Source organism: Saccostrea cucullata, unplaced genomic scaffold, assembly GCF_032062105.1.
Source record: "Saccostrea cucullata isolate Sc308-1 unplaced genomic scaffold, CSIRO_AGI_Scuc_v1 ctg6354, whole genome shotgun sequence".
Taxonomy (NCBI): Eukaryota; Metazoa; Mollusca; class Bivalvia; order Ostreida; family Ostreidae; genus Saccostrea; species Saccostrea cuccullata.
In genome coordinates, this window is record NW_026929004.1 from 1 (window position 1) to 23,930 (window position 23,930).

General features: G+C 32.5%; 1 protein-coding gene across 1 annotated transcript in view; it reads right to left on the reverse strand.

Annotated features, from left to right (window-relative positions):
* Positions 1 to 36: 36 nt before the first annotated feature.
* The window catches only part of LOC134279550 (uncharacterized), a 30,867-nt gene continuing 6,973 nt past the window's right edge, over positions 37 to 23,930 (reverse strand). The window contains exons 4-27 of the mRNA XM_062761954.1: positions 23,775 to 23,909; positions 22,874 to 23,008; positions 22,385 to 22,519; positions 20,619 to 20,750; positions 19,667 to 19,798; positions 19,152 to 19,283; positions 18,910 to 19,044; positions 14,889 to 15,020; positions 14,289 to 14,423; positions 9,594 to 9,731; positions 9,339 to 9,368; positions 8,901 to 9,183; positions 8,736 to 8,738; positions 6,685 to 6,762; positions 5,840 to 5,933; positions 5,406 to 5,442; positions 5,124 to 5,221; positions 4,915 to 5,043; positions 4,502 to 4,644; positions 3,554 to 3,689; positions 3,075 to 3,224; positions 1,747 to 1,799; positions 1,542 to 1,704; positions 37 to 171 (exon numbers count right to left, since the gene is read on the reverse strand). Of these exons, the coding sequence (XP_062617938.1) occupies positions 37 to 171; positions 1,542 to 1,704; positions 1,747 to 1,799; positions 3,075 to 3,224; positions 3,554 to 3,689; positions 4,502 to 4,644; positions 4,915 to 5,043; positions 5,124 to 5,221; positions 5,406 to 5,442; positions 5,840 to 5,933; positions 6,685 to 6,762; positions 8,736 to 8,738; positions 8,901 to 9,183; positions 9,339 to 9,368; positions 9,594 to 9,731; positions 14,289 to 14,423; positions 14,889 to 15,020; positions 18,910 to 19,044; positions 19,152 to 19,283; positions 19,667 to 19,798; positions 20,619 to 20,750; positions 22,385 to 22,519; positions 22,874 to 23,008; positions 23,775 to 23,909 (2,873 nt within the window). The remainder of the gene's footprint in view (positions 172 to 1,541; positions 1,705 to 1,746; positions 1,800 to 3,074; positions 3,225 to 3,553; positions 3,690 to 4,501; positions 4,645 to 4,914; positions 5,044 to 5,123; positions 5,222 to 5,405; positions 5,443 to 5,839; positions 5,934 to 6,684; positions 6,763 to 8,735; positions 8,739 to 8,900; positions 9,184 to 9,338; positions 9,369 to 9,593; positions 9,732 to 14,288; positions 14,424 to 14,888; positions 15,021 to 18,909; positions 19,045 to 19,151; positions 19,284 to 19,666; positions 19,799 to 20,618; positions 20,751 to 22,384; positions 22,520 to 22,873; positions 23,009 to 23,774; positions 23,910 to 23,930) is intronic.

Consider the following 23,930-nt stretch of genomic DNA (forward strand, 5'->3'; position numbering starts at 1 on the left):
TAAGATCAATTACGTCAAAAGAATTGTTTCTTAGTTTTATTGTACCTCGTCACTGTCATTCAGGATAACTATCGCCCCGACCCGATGATCCATACACAACCTCCACAGATCTACCTCTGTATCAGGGAGGGGTATCTGTGTCAGAATCAGCCCAGAGGCAGCAGTGTATGACTAGAATAATTTAAATTTAAAATAAATTTTTGATTTAAACATTAACAAGTTTCTATATTCTAATATTTATTTTTTCACCACTTCAACCAAGAAATAATAAAATGTATAGTAATTCCAATAAGTTTTGGATCAAATTTTTTTGATGATTTGTGTTTTTAAATCACTTTATTTGTTTTCATATATAAAATTTTGGATTTCTTAATTGATTTTAACGAGGCCCGATCTAGTTGAAAATTACGAAAACGGAATGATAAAAAATTTTGATTCTTGGAAATAAACTTGTATGTTTTATGTTTAGAAAAATTAGAATGAAATTTTGTACTTTGCCTTTATTGTAGTGAAATGGGGACACTGTCAAGATATGGACCATTTTTTGTGTTTTTATATACAATTACATACTAAAACTCTTCAATAAACAAAGAAATTTGCAAATTAAAAAAAATACAGTATGAAATTCTTTGTTTTTCACATATATCATGCAATTTTCATTCTTCTTATCAAAAATGAAAAGAAAATTGGAGGTAGCCTTTATTGCAGTGAAAAGGGGGCATGTCAAAACACAAAATTTGGATTTATTCTATCCAACTACGTATTTTATAGGTCGCAATGGGTTTACATAACACCAACAAATGATTGCAATACTGTATTAGTTTCTAAAAAAAATAATATATTCTTACATTATGATTTAATTTTCTCGCCATGCTTTATTTTTCTCTAAACACGCTACGTTGTTTTACGTGGAAAAAAGGGGTAGAGAGAGGAGGGGGGAGGGGGGGGTAAAGGCGACAACATTGCGATTTTTACTAATATCATGTAACATATAGAAAAACAAAATATTTCGGGGGTTCAATTTAAATGATGCATAGACTTATTCTATTTTTTAAAACTGAATATAATCCATGTATATTTAAGTCCGCAATAAAAAGAGTGTGTATAAACACTTCAGCATATTCGAAGAGAATGACTAAAATCGTTTACTTTTAGTTGCAGTGTTTGTTTTTTTAAACTCACAAATTGAAATAAAACAGGATAAAATTAATGAATCTGTACCAAAAAATTGATCTCTTAAGTTAATTAGGTTCCAAAGTTGTTTATTAATTTAAATATTAAAAAAAAAAAATAGAAATTCCAGCTTTCAATGCATAGTCTATAGCGCTACCAGGTAAGCAAGATCAGCGAAACATTTTAGCGCAATTTGACGTCATTTTAATTGTGACGTTATTGTGTTCAATTGTGACGGCAGTCAAGGGTATTGTGACGTGTCTGAGTCGACGCTGCGTTAAAACGTATGCGCAGATCAAGTAGATTGGGCCTCGTTAAGAAAGCTCTGAAAGTAAGTATTCATTCAATATTCAGTAACTGTTACTTACTGGAACAATGACTGCATTTATATAGTCATTTCTCCCTTCCACAAATGAAGAGAGAAATGGTCGATATTTTGACACTGAAAAATATTTTTTATTGATGAGAAGGACAAACGGATTAGACAGAAAATGTTTCAATAGTGATATGATAAATATACAAGGAATTATACTGAAGTTTATTTTTTGAAGTAAAAAGCAGATTGCACTTTACATGGTATAATGTCTACAATCATCGTCATACACGGGTTTTATTGTTTCAAGGAACTACAATGTAGGAAAAGTAATTCTGAATATATACATTTGTGGTATCTCTACATTATATAAACATACAGAGACAAAATAACTTCAATTCTGTATGAAGTTTATCAGAGGTCAGAGGTCAATACATGACCTAATCACACGGTGCAATAATATCTACCGGTACATAAATCATAAAATGACCTCTGCTCTACTTGTTTTTCATGTATAAAAAGAAAAAAAATAAGCAAGTAAAATGATATTTATTTTCTTTTAAATGTAAACAAGTATTTCATACAGTTTTTGGGCTATCTATTTAACCTGTGTACATAAAACTAGGAGCCTAGCGCGTAGCGTTTGTTTACATTTTTCTTCACTTTTGTCAGCTGCACAGTCTCTAACGTTCATCCTTATTTTTGGTTAGACATTTGGTTAAATTTTCATGATACACTATTATTTTATCCTTAAATTTCACTCACGATAAATGTGTAAATGTGTTGAAAAATATCATTGCAATTATGCCATGAACAGCTGCCAAACACCTCGGCGTTTTCGTAGTTCAATGTAAAGCTGTCGCCAGTGTCTCCGTATTTATCAGTGTTTTACGATAAGTATGCCTTTAGTTACTGAAACCGTAGAGTGTTTTTGATCAAATTGCAAATTAATTGGCTCATATAAGTGTCTCAACAATCCATCGGATCCATCCATCCCTTTCCGGCGACCGAAATTTCTTCCAACTTTTTATCATCAAACTTCGGACGTGTTTCTTGTGTCTGTTCAGCATCGATTATCGTTTTTCACGAATACAAATATTCCCAGACAACAATCTGTTCACTATTACTAATCACAAGTAGCCTTTCACAAAATATTCCCTTCGAAATAGATTCCTAAGCCGAATGCATTCGAAGCGTAACCGCCATGCAAGCCAATTTACACCTTGCGTCATTTTGCAAAATCTACGAGGGACGGTTAGTGCAATAATTTGAATTCGACAATATTCAATTGTCAGCCTCAAATGTATATATAAGTAATAAATAACAAGTTTATAAACTTCAATGGGAATTGAAGTGGGTCGGTACGTGATCAAATCTTCTGAGAAGGCCTTCGGCCTTCACAGGATTTGATCATGTGACCGACCCACTTATATTCCCATTAAAGTTTATAATTTTGTTATTTATTTCTTAATTAAAAGTAAAGTAAATAACAAAAATACAGGTACATTATAATATTTGTGCATGTATTATAGAATCAATAATCATGAGTTAGATGAAATGATACATATCGAAAACTTAATAAAATTACTTTAAAGTCCTGGTATAATTGTTGTTGATTTAATGGCGTCGAGTCATTGAGGAGGGAACTGGCTTTTGTGACAAGATCATATTCTGATATAATTGTGTCTCTCTCTTGGAATCCACACAGCAAAGCTTTATGAAGAAATACGTACTGCTCCTGGTGGTAAAATTGAAAAGGACAAGAGCTTATTATACATGTAAAAGTATACAAAAACGATCAAATTTTACAACTAAAATGTATATATTTTTTTCTTTTCCAGATGATAGTTGACAGATTAAGATATCAAATCTAAATATTAGATATATAAGAATGGTCAATTTGTGGAACTCCCAGCCACCTTAAATAATGTTTTTTCCATATCATTATATAAAGCTATGCTAATTTTATATGCTCTTAGTATTTAAAATGTTTTTTTTATATATTCAACTTCATATCATGGTTTAAAATTTACGATATAAAATCTTATTAATGATTTCCATTCTTACTAATGTCTGAACCATAGACATCCGGTCCTCTCTCATCTGTTTGACAAACTCAAAAACGTTGATCCGCCCCTTTTCTCGTCCTTGTCTCAGCAAGGAATCCAGACCAATAAAGGTACCTGTTCTGCCCACCCCCTCGCTAAAATAAACAAGTTTTATCTGAAATCTCGAACTATCAAACAAAGTTCTATAAGAATATTTCCATTTCTATTTTTTTTTCTGTGATAACTCTTGAAAGTTGTCGGAGTTTATTTCTTAATAATTCTGCCGGAATGTAAATTAGGCAAAGGTCAGGAGCTAAGGAGGCCTAATATCATGCAAAATGCGCATATGTCTTTGTGTCTACTAATGAGGCCAAATATGCATGTAAATCTCGTGTGGCTGCCTATGTGTTTGACGTCAGTGGGCGAGGACTATTGAAATTGGCATGGAAGTTCTCGTGTAATTTAAGTCTATGTCTACATTTTTAAAGTCTTAAATCTACAATTTTATTTCATAATGAAATGGAAATATAAGGAATCACTGTCTAAAAATATACTTGCAGTTATAATTTATGTATCGGACTTTGCCCGTTATGCAAATTATCCCATGTTTGTTCGTTATCCTGGCATACATACCTAGACAGTGATTCCTTAAATACATCTTATCAAATCCTTGTACAACTTCTGTGATCATCTAATTAACCCGTATTAACTTTTCTCAGTAAAGTTTAGAGGACTATTTTAATAAAATTAGGAATAGCTTGTTTTTATACTTATTATTTTGCCTACCAGGATAGACTTGCATTTGTTATCCGAAACAATGAATATCTAAGCAAATGATATTTAATTTTATTTCACGTTTGTTGCAAAAATTAGAAATATTACATGATTTACAAAGCTATACTTTATCATTCAAATAAAAAAAAAAAACTTTGTAAAAATATGCTGCATGATTCATAATATATCTAACCTGCAGTGAACCAGTAAAGGAGCTCCAGGTTCATATCTCTTAGTAACAGCTCTATGGAACTGAACGAGTCCTATCTCTTCAGGAGTACCGTGATCTGGCCATGCCGTGTAATGGAACTGGGTGATTATCCTTATGTCATTTGACTGTAGAACAAAAAAAATTGAAAGTTTAATATGCTTTGTGTGTGGGATAAAGATTTGCATTGTGATAGACAAGATTAATATGCTCACATCAAATATATGACCTTAACAGTATCAAATGCAATATATAGTATCTCATCTAAAATAATCTGCTTACATATCTTTTCTTTTTCTTTTTATTTATACAGTATAATTTTTATTCTTAATGATAAAGCATATATTGATTTGTTAATCATTTGATAAATTGTTAATAACATAACAAAAGAAACGTACATCTTTCCTCTGAAATGAGAACATTCGAACTGTGTAGAAGGCATACATCGTTTCCTCTAAATGACTAAGTGTACACTTCCCGATACATACAGACTTTCCTTTATCTGGCCAGTATTTAGCACATTTATTCTGATAAAAGAAGAGAACATAATGTTTTGCCAATATCAGTTAAAAAGGAACAAAAACGTAAAATTGACACTTAACCATACCTTTCCATTTTCAACTATATTCGTCAACATTATAATGCATTCTATGTTTTCTTGCCATATCATTCTTATGAAGTCTGCCAAAGTATTATTTCGTGGACCTTCATTGAATATATGAATTAACTATTACTTTTTATTTATTTATTTATTAATAGGTGATGTATTTGAGATGTATCCATGCCTCACAGTATTATGGTATAGAAATTGAATTATTTTCCTAGAAATTTTTAATTATGTTTATTCATTTAAGAAATAAATATAACAACTGTATGTGATTTTTTTTACCTTGGGCTCCAATATAACGCCTTTCCCTTTTATAATCCTAAAACAAGGAAGTGTAAATAGTATCTACAAGTTACAAGGATTATAAAATACACCAATATTTCCTATAAAAAAAAGAGATTCTTGTGACCATAATATGTAACTAAATACGAAGGTCAACAAAAGGCAACAATTAATTATAGAAGATATTATATATTCAAATGAATTAACAAACAGTAAATGATACTTTATAATAAAAATAACGGAGATTGATGAAGAAAAGAGAATGTGAATGTAAGTGGTGTATTTCCCATGATCAACTACTTAGAAAACTATTTACTAGGTGCATAGTTTACGTTTATCATTAAAACGATTGAAAAAATATTAAACTTCAACTTATGCCAAAGAAAATTATAGTGATCCACAAAAATAGTCCAGTACTGCACTGTAAAACATACCTTTATATAATTTGCGTTGATGTAATCGTTGTCATTTTCTTCCCATTTCTCCTGAAGGACAACCCTCGAATGTTCATCTATACCAATAAGGAGGAGCAATTAATCATATAATTTTAATTGATGAGGAAATTGATAAAGAAAATAAAATAAGAGATTTCTAAATTATCTTTCCACTATCTGCTACACTTGGACCTGGAAAACTTGATCAAACCTTTCAGAATCATTTTTTTTTTACAGATTTGGATAATATTTTTTCCGTGTCTCTGTAAATATACTTTTATGTTTATCTATATGAGTTGTGTTGAATTGATATAGTTGATAGAGTTTCAACGTAAACGTCTGAAGAAAAAAGTCGTTTTAAAAACATGCAGTTGAAATGTGTTTATAAATTTCATTTGAAAAACTATATTTTTTTATTTGAATATATCATGTTTAGAAGTTGAAAGATTGATTGATTGATTGTATATTGTTTAACGTCCCTCTTGAGAATTTTTCACTCATATGGAGACGTCACCGATGCCGGTGAAGGGCTTCAAATTTAGACCTATACTCGGCACTCAGGGCCATTGAGCAGTGAGGGTTCTTTATCGTGCCAACGCCTACCGTGACACGGGACCTACGTTTTTAAGGTCATATCCGAAAGACCCGTGACTTTCACTTCTAGTGCCGAGCGCTTGGCGAAGGAACAGTCACTACCTATGTTTACGTCTTAGGTATGACGCGGCGCCGCGATCGAGAATCGAACCCGGGCCTCCCGATCACGAAGCGAACGCTCTACCACTAGGCTACCGTGACCGGTAGAAATTGAAAGAAGAAAATAAAGTAATATATTGTAAAAGCCTTACCTAAACATTCTGCTGCAACAGTGATGTAAGCCTTCATCCTCTCCATATTTACTTGTTATTCGTGACACAGAATGCCACCTGTTTTAAATGTTAAAAATAAAAAAGACGAAGAAAAACGAAAATATGTCATTGAGCAACCTGTAATTATCTGAAATGTGAAACAAGGAAAACATTTGAACTTGTTATAACAAATCACTCTAACTTAAGCTTGACAGTAGCGTGAATCGGTAGTGTATTCACAATGTGAATCCTTTATAACCCATCAAAATTTTTGCTTTTGAAACAGATGGAAATCAGCGGTTAATGTATTCCAAAACTATGCAACTGTTAAAACTTTCCCTTAGACAGCAATTTTCTTCAGATGGCTGAATTCATAAACAAAAAAGGCATTTACATCCAATTACTACATTGTCCTTAAAAATAACAGTTCTGAACATACGCTCAATATTGAGCATCTTTTCGGCTAAAAAATGTCTGTAGTTAATTGATGATAGACAATGGTGTGAACAGTGATGATAAACAATGTTCCTAGGGGGCTCTATGTATTCAATTCTTACAGGTAACCAATCCCACCCGAAATCATTGTTAAAGTTCAGAGGAATTGAGGTATGGTAAGCAATTTTTTCTCTCCCTGAGCTGAAAGCTCAAGTGAGCTTTTCTGATTCCATTTTGTCCGGCGTCCGTTTTTCTGTTTGCCTCTATGGCTGTCTGTGTGTAAACTTCTCCCATTTTCATTTTCTTCTTCTTCAGAACCACGGCGTCAATTTCATCAAAACTTTGCACAAAGCATCCTTGGGTGAATGGAAGTTTTTTTTTTCAAATAAAGGGCCACCCTCTCTTTCAAATGGAGAACCACTCGGTTTTGTAATATTAAACTAATGTGGAAACATCTTACACCCGAGATAAGGGGTTGGCAATGATGGAAGATCAAAGTTATAAATGAATAAATAGGAAACATCCTTGAAAACCTTCTTCTCGGGAACAACATTGCCATGATTAATCATATTTATATGGAATTTACTCAGGTAGAGTAATGTCAAGTTATAACCTCCAGAGGTAGGGCACGGCCAAAATGGCCTATTAAATTTTTACTTAGAAAAAACATAGTAGAAATCCTTAAAAATCTACTTCTCGAAAATAGCAAAACCATGATTAGATTGATCATATACATATATGGAACCACAATCAGGTAGTGTAGATTCAAGTTAGTTCAAATCATGACCTCAGGGGTAGGGTGGGGCTGCAATGGCCGATCAAAGTTCAACAAAAAAAATGTAGGAACATCTTAAAAATTATTCTTCTCAAGAACAAAAAGCAACAAAGATATGATTGGTCAGTGATCACATTTATATTGAATCATCCTCAGGTAGTATAGATTCAAGTTTGTACAAATCCCTCAAGGGTAGGATGGAATCACAATAAACAATCAAATTTATACTAAGGAATATAATTATACAAAATACTGTGCAATCACAAATTTTCGTGGGGGTTTAATTTTCGTTGTTTTCGAGGTGTGAAGAGACCCACGAATTCATGTCCACCACGAAATGTAAAATGTTACATACATAAGTACTCATTAATTCTTGATCCACGAAATCAAATCCCCACGAACCAAGAGATTTTCCTCAAACCACGAAAATTTGAACCCACGAAAATATGTGATTTTACAGTATAAGTGAAGCCAAAGTAAAATGTTCAAACTTACAGCGAAAAAGCCAGTGTAAGTCAAAGAAATATAAATAGCTTTGCTAGTGTATATTCAAGTTAATTCAAATCATTATCCCCCTCCCCGTTTTAAGCCATGGGTTGATACATGTACCACTTATTCATCAAAGGTTTTTCAATACTGGATTGAATTTTTTTTTTGCTTTTTTTCCTAGCCACTGTGCTCAGATGAGCGATGTAGCCCATGGGTTTCTTGTATGATATATAACACAAAATATAAAACATCCCATTGCTGGTTACTTTGATTTAAGGAAATTTATTCAGCAAATATTTGAAAAGCAGTCTGATGTTCAATATATCATGCGTTTTTGCAACAAAACATGCACCAACTGAAAAAAAATGTGAAAATTAGAAAAAAAGAAATAATTTTAAAATCATCTTGTAAATGGTACAACATATCGCACAGAAAAAAATATTGGCATCATAAAAGGTATATTTCATAAACAAAGGCGTTAAGGAGCCAAAATAACGCGATGATGAGTTCTCTTAACTATTTGTCTCGATTGAGTTCATCATTTGTGTAGAGGTGCAATTCTTGATAATGACAACTGTCCGATTGAGGAGTTATCTTTTGATAGGTTGGATCGATGATCGTTTCAGCTATTTGGTCGTAAACTTTTCCAGGTACAATTTTTGTTGAGACCTTTCCTTTATCATGGTGTCTCCGTCTAATTTTCTTGTATACAAGTCTTACCACTGCATATATAAGGGTTACAACAGCAAGTGTTGAAACAATGTATATAATCGCAGTTGAAAGATTTGAAATGCCATCATCTGTAACAAAATAAATGCATCATTACATCACCTGTACCATTTCTGCGTCTGAGAAACTCTATCAACGCTACCTTAAAATAGACATGACCATGTTTCTGTTTATACCTGACAGAATTCACATACTTGAATTTAACGACTCCTTTTTTTAAACTAACCTGTATTTAATTCTTCAGTTAAAGATGATTCTGAAATTATATTTGAAATTTGCTTTAAATCTTTATTAAGATATAAGATATATTTATTAAGAATAAATCTTTATTAATCTGTAAATACGTAAAGATGATAATTTTGATTTTTTTTCTTTCTTTCATTCGATGTATCACGCTGACTTTGACTTCAAAATTAAGGAAATTGACTTATTAACATGAAATCACATTATCTTTATAATATCATGAGATAAAATTGAAAACCTTTCGAACAAAACAACCCAGCCCATCCAGTCACACATCCGGCTTCACATTTTCCTGTCACTTTCGAACACGGTTTCTCATCTCTACAGTGTCCACAGTCAAAGGCACAGTTTGGTCCGTATTTATAAGCTTGACATTCTGAAATCAAAATCATTAATAGAATAGCTAAACAGAGTAGAAAATAAATATACGAAAGCACACATGATGAGATAAAACTAAAAAAAAATATTTTCTTTACGATACATGACAGAACATGGAAATGCAAGAATTCTTCAAAAAATATTTTTTTATGTGATTGCCACAAAGTCTTTTTATTAACAAAATGAAAATCTAACTTATTCAAGGAGTTAAGCACATAAAATATAAGATATATATCTTAATTTGTGCTAGTTTACTCTTGTAAATGGTTATAATTCAAATAACTTTAATAATAATAATAATAATAATACTTTATTTAAAGAGGGTAACCCGATTAGTGCAATGCACTAGTCTTCCTCGGGGCCCTCTAAACACATTCACAATAATACAATTATAAAAACATTGTACAATATTATAATAAATAATACAACATGACGTGAAAATACAAGGACATATACAGATCGATTCAAGAACATGGAATTATATGACTTTTAGTTGCGACATGTTATAATGAATTTTTCTACAGTTTTACGAAAAGTTTGTAGAGTTGGTGAAAAACGGATATGCAAGGGTAATTTGTTCCATAAATGAACACCGGAATAATGAAAAGAATTCTTAAATTGATTTGTTCGATATTTCGGTAGATGAAGGTCATAGTTTGTTTCAGATCTAAGAACATAACTATTAGAAGAAATAAATTCAAAGGAATCTCTTAAATAAGTTGGTGCCATACCATGAAGTGTTTTGTACAGTAATATATATTTATGAAAATCAATTAACTCATATATGGTCAGCCATCCAAGTTTTTCAAATAATGGTAGTGAAGGGGCATCATAAGCCACATCTAAAATAATCCGGGCTGCCCTTTTTTGCAATTTAAAAACTCTATCTATGCCAGCATCTGGTGCATTACCCCAAATAGTAAGACAATAATTTAAAGAAGGCAGAATGTATGCATTATAAAATAGTTTTCTCGTGTGTAAGGGAAGAAATTTTTTAATTCTGCGTAAAGTATACAATTTATAAGTCAAAGATTTACAAACTGAGTCAATATGATAATTATAGCGCAATGAATGGTCAATATGTACTCCCAAAAGCTTTTCAGATTCAACATTTTCAATTAATTTGTTTGAAGCATATAAATTTAGTTCAGTAGAATTTATTCTTGATTTTCTTTGATGAGTTCCCATTAGCATACATTTTGTCTTGTTGGTATTTAACACCATTTGATTTTTGGAACACCAATTTTCTATCTCACACAAATCAAAGTTTAGGGCATTCTCAATACCTTCTATATTTTTATGATATGTATGTAAGGTTGCATCATCAGCAAACATATCAATATCTGTTCTATTTACATGTAAAGGGAGATCATTTATATACAATAGAAATAATAGGGGACCTAAGATAGATCCTTGGGGCACTCCTGCTGTGACGGGCAAAAAATCAGAGGAGTGTGTACCTATTTTTACACACTGAGACCTTGACGTTAAATAAGATTGAAACCATTTAATAGCCATTTGGTCAAAGTGATATGATTGAAGTTTATTTATAAGAATATCATGATTAACCAAATCAAATGCCTTGCTAAAATCGATGAAAGTTATGCCTACTAAATTTCCTTGGTCCATAGCTTGTGGCCAATTATCTGTAAGTTTTGTTAGAGCCGTTTGACATGAGTGAAATTCTCGAAATCCAGATTGTGATTTAAATAAGAGATCAAAGCTAGAGGTAAAGTTACGTATCTGATTTGCTATGTGTTTTTCAACTAATTTTGATAATGTTGGAAGAATGGATATCGGTCTGTAGTTCCCTGGATCTGCATGGTCGCCATATTTGAAAATAGTAGGGACTTTTGCTTGTTTTAAACGGGATGGAAATACTCCATTAGTGATGCTAATATTTATAAGATGTGTAATAGATTTGCATATAACATTTGCCGAAAGCTTTAGAAGACGAGGCCCAATCAAGTCTATACCTGCTGACTTGTTTACATCAAGTGTATTCAACATATTTAATACTTCGAACTCACTTGTATGATTTATACTGAAAAAATTTTCTTTCCCTAGTTTACTTTCTGTAAATTTATTTAATAATTCTGAATCAAGACTTTGTACTGTCATATCTGCTAATAATTTACAGGATATTTCAGTAAAGTGTTTGTTAAAAATATCAACAATATCCTGTAAATCTTCAAAATCCGAACCATTTTGTGTTATACGGGTAGGTGTTAAATTTTTGGAATCAGATGCCAAATGGTTTAAATAACTCCACATTTCTTTAGGACTTGAACTTTCTTCAATTGCTGATTTGTAATACTTTGATTTGGCTTGATCTATTAATTGTGTGACTTTATTTCTCCAAAATTTGTAATTTTCTGAATTTCTTTGTAGTTGGTATGTATCACGTAAATGTCTAGCATCATTTATTTCCTGTGTAAGCCATTTAGGTCGAATTTCAGTCTTGACTCTTTTAGTTTTTACTTTGGCATGCTTGTTAAGAACATCATTAAATAATTCATAAAATTTATTCATGATCTCGTTTGTGTCTTTTAGTTCGAGAAGAGAGTTAAAATTAGCATTTTCTAAATCTCTTAGAAACTCATTTTCATTGAATTCTTTAAAATCTCGATATTGGATTTCAGAATGTTTTCCTCTACGCTGTATACAGTTAGTTTTCCGTGTCAAACATACGGGGTAGTGGTCAGATATAGCAATAGGGGGCACATTTGTTTCGCATATGTTTTCTGGTTTCGTTGTATAAAAATGATCAATTAAGGTACTTGATGTGCTTGTTATTCTAGTAGGAACAGTAACTATTTGTGAAAGTCCAAACTCCTCTAAAGCAGATGTCCAGTATTGTGGGGGGTCTTTCATTAGATCAATATTGAAATCACCTGATAAAATTATTTCAGTATGTCACAGCAGGAGGCACGGTTCACCTCCCTCGCTAGGTCCTCCGCCCAGCAGGAGGGGGCAGATGGTGGACGATAAGCAGAGCAATAAAATATAGGTTTTGAATTTTTCAGATTTATCTCTAGCCAGATTGTCTCAATATTACTGATCTCAAAATCAGTTCTACGTTTATATGTTATATCACTAGCAATATAAATAAGAATTCAACCACCTGCCCTTAATGTACGATCCTTTCTTTCAAAAACAAACCCATCAATAAATAGTTCTGAATTCCCTACTTGCTCACTCAAAAAAGTTTCACAAAATCCTAATATATCTAAAGATTGCCGATTTTGAAGCAACAGTTTAATTTCATCCATTTTAGGAATAATATGACCGAAACGTAAACCTTTCTTAATCAATCCAAATCCTGAATCTTTTTGTATTTGTGAAGTATGAATTTGGTTATTGGTTTTAAGTACTTGATTTTTTGTTTGTGAAACAGATTTGAATGAGTTTATCATAAGAGGAGTAATGTTAGAAGATTGCATAATTGAGCTCTCATCATTGAGAGAAGTTCTTACTTTGTCCAAGAGAGTCTTATTCTTAACATATGGTTTTCTAGGCAATTCAGATTTAACAGAGGTATTATAAATAAAGTTGTTAGTTTGATGTAAACAAGAACATTGAAAATCGTTACATTCAGTACATACAGTGCCTAGAATAGAATATCTATTTGAATTTAGTGTAGATTTAGTATTGTCGTGAACGGCTATACATTCCTTGCCTAATACCTAATACACACAGAATTTGGTCTTGTGGCCTAGTTCTCCGCAGTTCCAGCAATCTAGTTTTCGGCCATGCCTACAGTGGCGTGAGGTATGTCCATGTTCACCACAGAAGTAACACGTTACGGACTGGTTAAAGCTGGAATTTCCGTTGTCCCTTTGTGCTCCCTTGCCACGTAAAATGGAAACTTCGTTGTTGATCTGTTTAAGCAGTGCTGAAGTTCCCTTATCGGAAAGGTGTATCCCGTCTTTCCAATATTGCACGTTGTTGACCTCTTTGAATACACTCTTATTGGAAATGAACAAAGCTCCATACTCGTTACAAACGTATTTTAGCGTGTTATTCACATAAGAAACATCTACGTCCCGTCTCGGTAAGACTTCTGAGAAATAGACTTTGGTAGTTGGCGACCGATCCTTGATGTTTTTGATGATTTCTACGGCGTCATGTTCAACAGCATCTATATGTCTACGAGATGAGGCATCATTTCCCCCGGCGTGGACAATTATGTGAGAGTAATCTTCAACAGCAGTTTGATGTAATTTTGACTTGATTCCGGAAAGCTTGGCCCCTCTGTTGGTTCTCACATGGACACCTTGTTGTAGTCCCCTTGTTCTCACCCTTTGTAAAATAGAGCTGCCTATAATAAGTTTGGCCTCACCAGAAGTTTTCTTTTGTTTCAAGGATCTTGCAGGTGTACTTGTAGGTGTGGGGTTGATACATAACTTTCAATGAGTTATTCATAGACTAGACAAAGTAAACAATTCAAACAATCGGACATTAATAAATATATTTTTCAAAAGATCATCCTTTCTTTATTGCATAGCAATAGATGACATATACGATATGGTTGTCTATTCATTTATGGCTTTACCATCACATTTAGGTCCGGTCCAGTTGTCCTTACATCCTTTAGGACAGATTCCTGTTGACTGATCATACAATGTCCCTGTCAGACAGTGTCCACATTTATCATTACAGTGATGTCCATACATACCATTCGAGCAACCTGTTAGGAAAAAAGTTTGGATTTGAAACCGCCCCTGTCCATATAAGCACCCCCTTAGGTCTTTTTCAATTGTCTGGAAATAAGGGCCCTCTGTTCAGTGATTAAAATTATCTAGAAAGACTATAATCATATCAATAGTCCTCAAAAATTTGAATGAATTGAAAATGAAACTTGTTTATTATCCAATTTCTTGATGGAAAATGATTCATTTAGCACACTTTGGGTGGATGTTCTTCATTTAAAGTAAAGCTAGTACTTATTTTGAAAATTCTTTGAATTTATTATTTTTTTTTCAAAATATTTCTGAAGTTAAAATATGATATGAAATATTACTAAGAGAATGCCAAAAGAACCGCCCCCTTTTTGCAATTTTCTAGCGCCCGGGGCTGTTAATAGGGATTAAACGGTAATTCAAAAGAACGTTACCATTTTGACCATATATCTGTGATAACCATAATGCCTTACCTGTACACAATAATCCATGCCAATTATCCATACAACCGTCTGGACATACACCCGTGGCGATGTTGCAGAATGTTTCATTTCTACAGTGCCCACATTCTTCACATGTTTGTCCATAAAATCCTTTTTTACATACTACAGTTAAATAAAAATAACAATAATAAGGCTCTAAAGTCCATTTAACAATACAAACACAGACCTCTAGAACATCAGAGTTGAGCTCTTCTTGCCAAATAAGTTACATTGGCCATGTGCTCCTTGTCATGACCGGGAAATAACGGAAAATATCCCTCGACAAATCCATACGTAAATAGAGGTTAAACAATTTGAATAAAAAAATGTCAGTCAGCATTTGTTTCAAATAAAGAATGTTTAAAATAATCGTATCCACCATACTGTACGAAATGATGACTTTAAACAAAACTGCTGATTTTTAATTCTCCATAATTATCTCCTTTTGAAAGCGGGCTTGTTTCTTTATTCAAACATAAATGAATTCCCTTCATATAAGGATACTTTGTGGCAAGTTTGAATGAAATTGGCTTGGTGGTTCCTGAGAAGAAGACGAAAATTTGAGACGATTACGTCGACAACAACATCGACAGACAACGGACACATTTTGATCAGAAAAGCTCGATTGAGCCTTCGGCTCAAGTTTGTTAAAACCCATATACCCTAACCCTAATAAATAGTTCAAATGCGTTTTTTGGTGTGATTGGAATATGGCGGTTTGTTTTCATTCTGCATAGCAACGGCAAGAGAAATACCTTTTCATGCGCATTTGCGTGATTCTGAGGACTGGTGTAACATTGAATATTGACCCGAGTTGAAAATTTACTCGAGGTTCATTTTTCAACGTTGAATATTGAACCGGGGATGTTTTTTCTCGGAAAAAAATTCAGACCAAAAGTAGTTGTTGAATTTCTACCCGGGACATCTTTCAATAGCTTGAAATGTTTGTTCATCCTTGATGACCTCATCAAGTTGAAAATTGACCTAGTTGGTTATTGACTCCACCTCAGAGTTTGAACATTTTTTGAACTGGAAAGTTGTTTTACGGGATTTATCAGTATCTTTATATTTATATTTCGGATTCAATTTTTGATTTTTCAAGATTAATAGAAATGAATCTATCATCCAGATTATGTATACCCGGTATACATTTGATCAGTACACAATTTCAATTATCATTAAGCATGACAACTTTATTTTTTGACAATCCTAAAACCCGTGGCATCCAGTAAGATCAAGATCAAGTAAATAACTTTAGACTAATTTTTGGTGCTAGATCCATTATGACGTCATAATCATTTTCAACTTTCTTTTTCCGTACTTTAGCAAAATTATGTAGAAAAAAGTGTATTTTCATGACATTCAATTTGAAATGATATGAGAAGTAAACCGGATACCTATATTAAATTTGATATTGATTTAAAGAATTAAGAGGCCATGTACATACTAATTACCGTTTTCTGAGAGAATGTAGGCAATCTGGATACATTTCCGTTGTCGAATATGAAAAAAATTCCCATATTCATGACTGGTTTTCTTAATTTTTCATTGTAAATGATAGTTTAAAATACAGTTTTTAATCTTGTATACCTACAAATCATGCCCTGAAAAACCTTATTTGACCAAGCTAAAGTTGTAAAGTATCAATAAAGGAATTTATTTTTCAAATTTGATAAATCTGTAGGCACCTTTCGTTTACTATATCTTGATCTTAATAACAACAAAACTATAATAGGGAATAAACAAAAATTCTGGAAATCTAGTGTGTAGAAAGTGAGCCCTGTATATATTGATCAGGTGGGCAGACCATACCAACTAGTCAAATTTAAATTTAAAATTAACAAAATTAAAAGCCTAAAATTATAATGAAACACATCGGCAAAAATGAATTTAATAATAGGTTACAGATTATTTGAGACAGATCAGTAAAGCGACCATAGCATGTTAGTAATGATGTATTTAAAGGAAGTTGTTAAAATTCCTGTAGCAAAGGTATTTGTCAGTAGCCTTCCTCGGCTTAAGAATTGATTGTTTTCGGAGAATAACCTTGAGAAAGAGATAAGTCTTATTCTAAAAATATCATTTTTATTCGAGCGATGTGATTCCTATTCGATTAGTTGTTATTCCTATTCGATAATTTCTGTAATTGGTATTCGACGAATTGCTATTCCCATTGGAGGAAATATGACAATATGATTGCTATATCATAATATATCATTCTTTTTGAAAGCAAGCGTTTCCTATTTGATGTCCTTTATATTTGAAAATATGCGATTCCTATTCGCTAATTTTGTCATTCCTATTCATCACTTATTTTATTTTTCTCATTCGATTATTATTTGGTTTTTTATACAATAAAGTTATTGTTCGAAAACATACTAGCACCCATTTCTATTTGAAAAATACGATTCCTTTTCACTAAACTTCTTATCTTATTGCTTTATTTTATCTCTCCTATGCGATGTTCTTCCTGTTCAATAATTGCATTCTCGGAAATATGACCAAAAAAAAAAAAAAAAAAAAAAAATAGAACTGGTTGAAATAGGAAAGATATGTTTAAGATGATTATGGAATCTTAATTATTTCATTATCGAATAGAAATGACAAATTTATTAAATCACATATTTTTGAACAGAATAACAACTGAAAGGTGTTGAATTTTCAAACAGAAAAACATGTGTTTTCTCACAAGAAAAAGAATTTATTTTAATTAAGAATAACAAAAAAAAAAAAAAAAAAATGAAGAATGCAACGTTTTACCCGCCATACCATAAACAGGAGAGAACGGTATATAACTTTACAAATACGGAAAGTTTACTTTGGAAAAGATGAATAAGAAATCCTTTCTTTTCTTATACCGTATAGTTTCGGTTGGCCTTTATCTACTATATTCAGTAAAACTTCCAAACATGAAAAAGTTGTAGCAAATTCAGTGGAAAACTTTAATTAAAAGTTTATTGGGATATATGGGGTCGACATTTGAACTAAAGTAACTTCAGATATTTGATCTTCCATCATTAGTGTATCTAATGTTAGGTTGAACCCCACAGCAAGTGATTTCTTTATATCACGTAAAGTTTTTTTTTTTATAAATATATTCTGATTCATAGAAGTATAAAATCAGGTCGGCCAATAAAGAGGCACAATTAGTGACCATCGAAATTCCCGATACAGGATACTTTTTAAGTAGAATCAGGGTGATTTTTAACAAAGTGATTTTCGTTGATTACCTATCCAAGAAACGAAAATTTCCGTTTCCACATTTATTGCAAAAGCAGTTGTATTGATGTTAAAATGTATAGTTTTGAATCTCTCGTGAAGAATGCTTGTTTAGAGTGTAGAAAAGTTTAACAATTTGATAATACAGACTTTAAAAAAAATGGTGATTTCAAATTTTCTAAAGGGGAACCAAGCATCCCTAGCCCCCTCCCGTTCCTGACGCCTATGGATCAAATCACAATTGAAAGAACCAAGTCATAAATATGTATTTTTTATGCTGTTGAAATTAGAACCTGTTTTATGATCAAGATTTTACGACCCGGTTCAATTTTCAACGGACTAAGTTCTAAATTCAACATCTTTGATCTCAGAAGTCAACGTTGAAAATGACCCAAGGGGTCAATTTCTAACCCGGGTCAAATACTAACGTTACACCAACATACAAGAAACTATACATGACGAAACATAGAAATGCAAAATTTCTTCAAAGAATTATTTTTCTCTTTTCATTAAATTGCCAAAAAGCCCGATTATTCATAATAAAAAAATAAAACTTATTCAAAAAGTTAAATACATAAAATATAGATCTTAATTTGGGCAAGTTTACTCTTGTAAAGGTCTGTTATTAAAAAAAAAAACATTCAATGAGTGTTCCATAAACTATCCAAAGTTGATAAATAAAAAAAAAATCATTTATTGGTAAATCAAAAATGTTTTTAAATGATCATTCAATCTTTCTTGTATAGCAGTATATGACGTGCGATGTAATTGTCTTTTCATCTGTATGCTTTACCATCACATTTGGGTCCGGTCCAGTTTTCCTTACACTCTTTAGGACAGATTCCTGTTGACTTACCACACAATGTCCCTGTGAGACAGTGTCCACATTTCTCATCACAGTGATGTCCATACAAACCATTCGAGCAAACTGTTACAAAGATAGTTTCGATTTGAAACTGGTTCACATTGTCAAGTACTAAATCAAGAGAACTTTACCATTTTTATCATATATCTTTGATATCCATAATGCCTTACTTTTACACAATAATCCATCCCAATTATCCTTACAACCGTCTGAACATACACCCGTGGCGTTGTTGCAGACGGTTCCATTCCTACAGTGCCCGCATTCTTCACATGTTTGTCCATAAAATCCTTCTTTACATACTACAGTTAAGTACAAATAACGATATTAAGGCTGAAAAGTCCATTTAACAATACAAACACAGTCCTGTAGAACATCAGAGTTGAGCATTGTTTGCCAAATAACAATTACAATGGCTGGGTACTCCTTATCATGACCGGGAAGTAACGGAACATATCTCTCGGCAATTTAGTACGTAAATAAAGGTCAAAGAATTTTGTATAAAAAACGGCAGTCAGCATTTGACCTAATTAAAGATTGTATAAGGTGACAAGATCATTGTATCTCCGATAGAATGTATGAAATAATGACTTCAAAGGAGACTGCTGGTATTCATTTTTCATAATTATCTCTTTTAAGAAGCGTTCTTTCATTTATCTTTTATATGACGACCATAGTGCATTACCTATACACAATAATCCATCCCAATTATCCATACAACCGTCTGAACATACACCGGTGGCGATGTTGCAGACGGTTCCATTCCTACAGTGCCCACATTTTTCACATGTTTGTCCATAAAATCCTTCTTTACATACTAAAGTTTAATAAAAGGAGCAATATTAAGGCTCAAAGGTCCATTAAACAATACAAAAACAGACCTATAGAACATCAGTTTTGAGCACTGTGTGCCGAATAAGTTAGAATGGCTGTGTGCTCATTGTCATGACCGGGAAATAGCGGAAAATATCTGTCGAGAATTCAGTCCGTAAATATATTTGTATGAAAAACGGCAGTCAGCATTTGACTTAAATAAAGATAGTATAAGGTAACAATACTCCTATAGAATGTACGAACTAATGATTTTCAACCAGACTGCTGATATTCATTCTTCTTTATTATCTCTTTTTAGAAACGGGCTTGTTCCTTCACCTGAGCAAATCTGAATTCCCTTTACCTAAGGATGCTTTGTGGCTAGTTTGATCGAAATCGGCTAAGTGGCTCATGAAAAGAAGTTGAAAATGAGAAAATATTACGACGAAAACGACAGACACCGGGTAAACTTTGATAAGAAAATCTCACTCGAGCATTCAGCTCAGCTGAGCTAAAATACATATACCCTAACCCTAAAAATTGGATCACATTAGTCTTGTTCAAGTGTATGGAAAATGTCGGTATGTATACATTCTGCATAGCAACGGCAAGAGAAAAAAAATTTCATGCGCAGCCGCGTGATTCTGTGTCCCCATCAGACAGTGATAACACTTATTATTACAGTGATGTCCATATATACCATTCGAGCAAACTATAACGAGGATGGTTTTGATTTGAAATTTGTTCACATTGTCAAGTACTTGTTCAAGAGGATTTTACCATTTTGACCATATATCTTTTATATGACAACCATAATGCCTTACCTGTACACAATAATCCATCCCAATTATCCATACAACCGTCTGGACATACACCGGTGGTGATGTTGCAGACGGTTCGATTCCTACAGTGCCCACACTCTTCACATGTTTGTCCATAAAATCCTTCTTTACATGCTACAGTTTAATGAAAGGAGCAATATTAAGGCTCAAAAGTCCATTTAACAACACAAAGACATACCTCTACAACAGCAGAGCTGAACATTATTTGCGAAATAAGTTACAATGGCTGTTTGCTCCTTGTCATGACCGGGAAATAACGAAAAATATCCATTGACAATTCAGTACTTATAATTAAAAATAATGAATTAAGGTTAAACAATATGTATGAAAAACGTCAGACAGCATTTGTCTAACATGTAGTGACAGATTGTATAAGCTAACAAGGTCATTGTATCGTCAATAGGATGTACGAAATGATGACTTTAATCAAGACTTCTTATATTCATTCTTCATCATTATTTACACACTTTATTGTCGACAAAATCATGATAAAGAACCCAATGTGTGACCGATCGGCAGGGTTGTTAACTCCTCCATGGCACCTGATCCTGCCTCTGAAGTGTTTTTGAAAGTCGGTGTTTGCTATATATCTTGTCTTATCTTTTTCAATCGTTGAGGGACGTTAATCTCCAAAATGTCATTCTAAAATCATGAAATCGAAATTTGAGTTTATTTTACTTGAGCAATAACGAGATTCAAGGACATTTACAATGCATAAAAACAATGCAAATCAGGAGCAGGGCAAAATCACAATATCAGTAAACCAAAAATCTCTTTCCCTTTGTATTACTTCGATCAACAATGAGCAATCCAAACAAACTAACAGGGTAAGAAATCAAGCAGTCATTGGTTCAAATGTGTCTCTTTTTGAGTCGATAGACTACTGTTCTATGTTTCAAGTCATTATCATACATGGAAAATTAGAATTAATGTTTCAGTTAGTCGTGTGCTTTATGTTTCAGGTAATCTTCTGCCTTATAATCCGAATCCCTGCAGTCAATATGAGAAAAATGCTAATGAAATTTATTGTAACAGGTATGAGATTAGTAAAATAATGGCTTTCGATGAAAATGAAAAAAGGAACATGGTTTTATCGGCCAATAGTTCCAATAAAAAAAAGATTGTGCAAGCGTTGGTGAGACAAAATGTTACTATAAAAAGGGGAAAATTGATGACATTACCTGCATGAAAAGATGAATTCATTCTGATGTCATATAATTAATATATTCATATATTCCATTGCTAGCGGACCATTTACGTGAAATAAATGGAAAAAAGGAACAGTATTTCGGGACAAAATTCCATTTAATCATTATGAATTGGAACAGATCAAACACGGACCTCTACCTGTGAAACATAAGAGGTACACGTATATTAAGACGTCTATTGTCAGGAAAATATCCTAATACTGATAAAATACATTAGAGATATGCATATGTACATGTATAATATTAAAATAAAACTTGGTTATAAGGAATTCACTGAGACGTATGAATTTACTTCGCTATTTCTGTAATTCGTTGTATCCGTTTAAAAATTCGTTAAATTTATATGGCTGGGGACCGAATACAACTTCACAATTTGCGTGTTTGTACTAAACGAATTTAACGAGTTGTTGATGTAACATATGAATATATAGATATAAGAAAATTCTACCAATCTTTTGTCGCTGGATATTCGTGAAGGATTGTTGCATAACTCAAACCTTTCAATAAGTGAAAAACTTCCTAACCGATCAGAGATAATACCGTCGCATTTGTATCCATTCCAGCGTTCTTGGCATCCATCTGGACATACCCCTGTTATGTTATTACAGAACGTCCCAGTACTGCATTTACCACAATGAAATGCACAGTCTAGCCCATAAATTCCATTTTTACACATTAAAATTAGCAAACGTGAGAACCATAATGCATAAGAGATCATCTTCTGTAAGAATTATTGAAACTTTTTTCAAACAATCTGCAATATTAGAAAATTAAACTCCTTTCTAAGATATTTTCTTAATTTTAACTACAACATTTTTATTGTTTGTAAAGATGCGTATGATAATTTTTTTATCAGTTCTCAGTTATTTTCAGTTCAAAATTTTCAAAAAAGCTTTCAGAAAAACACAAGAAATTTTCTCAATTTTAACTACATTTTTATTTTTTGTGGAGATGCGTTTGTTAATTTGATTTTTGACATGAATATTTTCAGGTCAATTGAAATTGATTTCAGAAAAAAAAACACTTTACCTGTGCACCTTGGGTCACTCCAGTTATCCTTACAACCATTCGGACATATTCCACTTGTTTTGTTACAAAGTGTACCAGTTTTACAATACCCACAATTCTGTGTACAGTCTGGTCCATAATAGCCGTCTTTGCACTCTAACAAAATTTAAAACATGTTATAAGTAAATGCATATATCTATATATTGAACACCCCTTGATGTACAGATGATACAAGCTATCTTTTGTAATAAAAATTAAAAATAACAACTGGAATCATGTTTTAATAAATTTCACCACGTAGTTTATTAGCTTTTTATTCAAAGTTTCACAGCAAGGCCTCTCAAAGTGAAAAATATTTTAATAGTCTAAGCTTAATAAGTATCGTTTTAGACATGTAGAATTTCGAACATCATTGGAGGTTCAAAATTTCGTAGTACAAAAGTATTTAAAAAATGTATTATTTGCATCATTTGCAACACAAATAAACCCAGAAATATATACCAATCCACGCATCCATTTTTGATTGTTTATCTGTCCTTAATATAATAACTAACCTGGTGTAAACGAAGAACAAACTAGATGCGAACTGAGGATCAAAGGTCTAAATCATGAAAGTGCTACACGCCACGTCCGACTATTATTGACATCTTTTTATCGGGCATTTATGATTATTGCCTGAGTAATGTATTTCAAAGAAAATAAACATTTGAAATGAATTTAATACCCTTAATTATGAGCTGTACTATGCGGGGAAGTAATGCAAAAAACTTACTACAATTACAAAATTTGATAAGGGGGTTATATCAATATCTTTGTGATTTTCTCTTCAACAGGTGTAAAAAGCATCCCAAATTAATTTGTGTTTGTGTATCTTTTCATTTTTTGGTAGATAGAATTGATCATGATATTGGGATTCTGTTACCTGAACAAGACGGCGATTCAACGACATTGTCACGGCATCCATAGATACAGGAACCATTAAATGCATCGCAAACTGTATCACGACATTTAGGGTTACAGAGATTGCAGTTTTCTCCATAATGTTTAGATGGACAACCTAAAACAAAAATAAAATGAA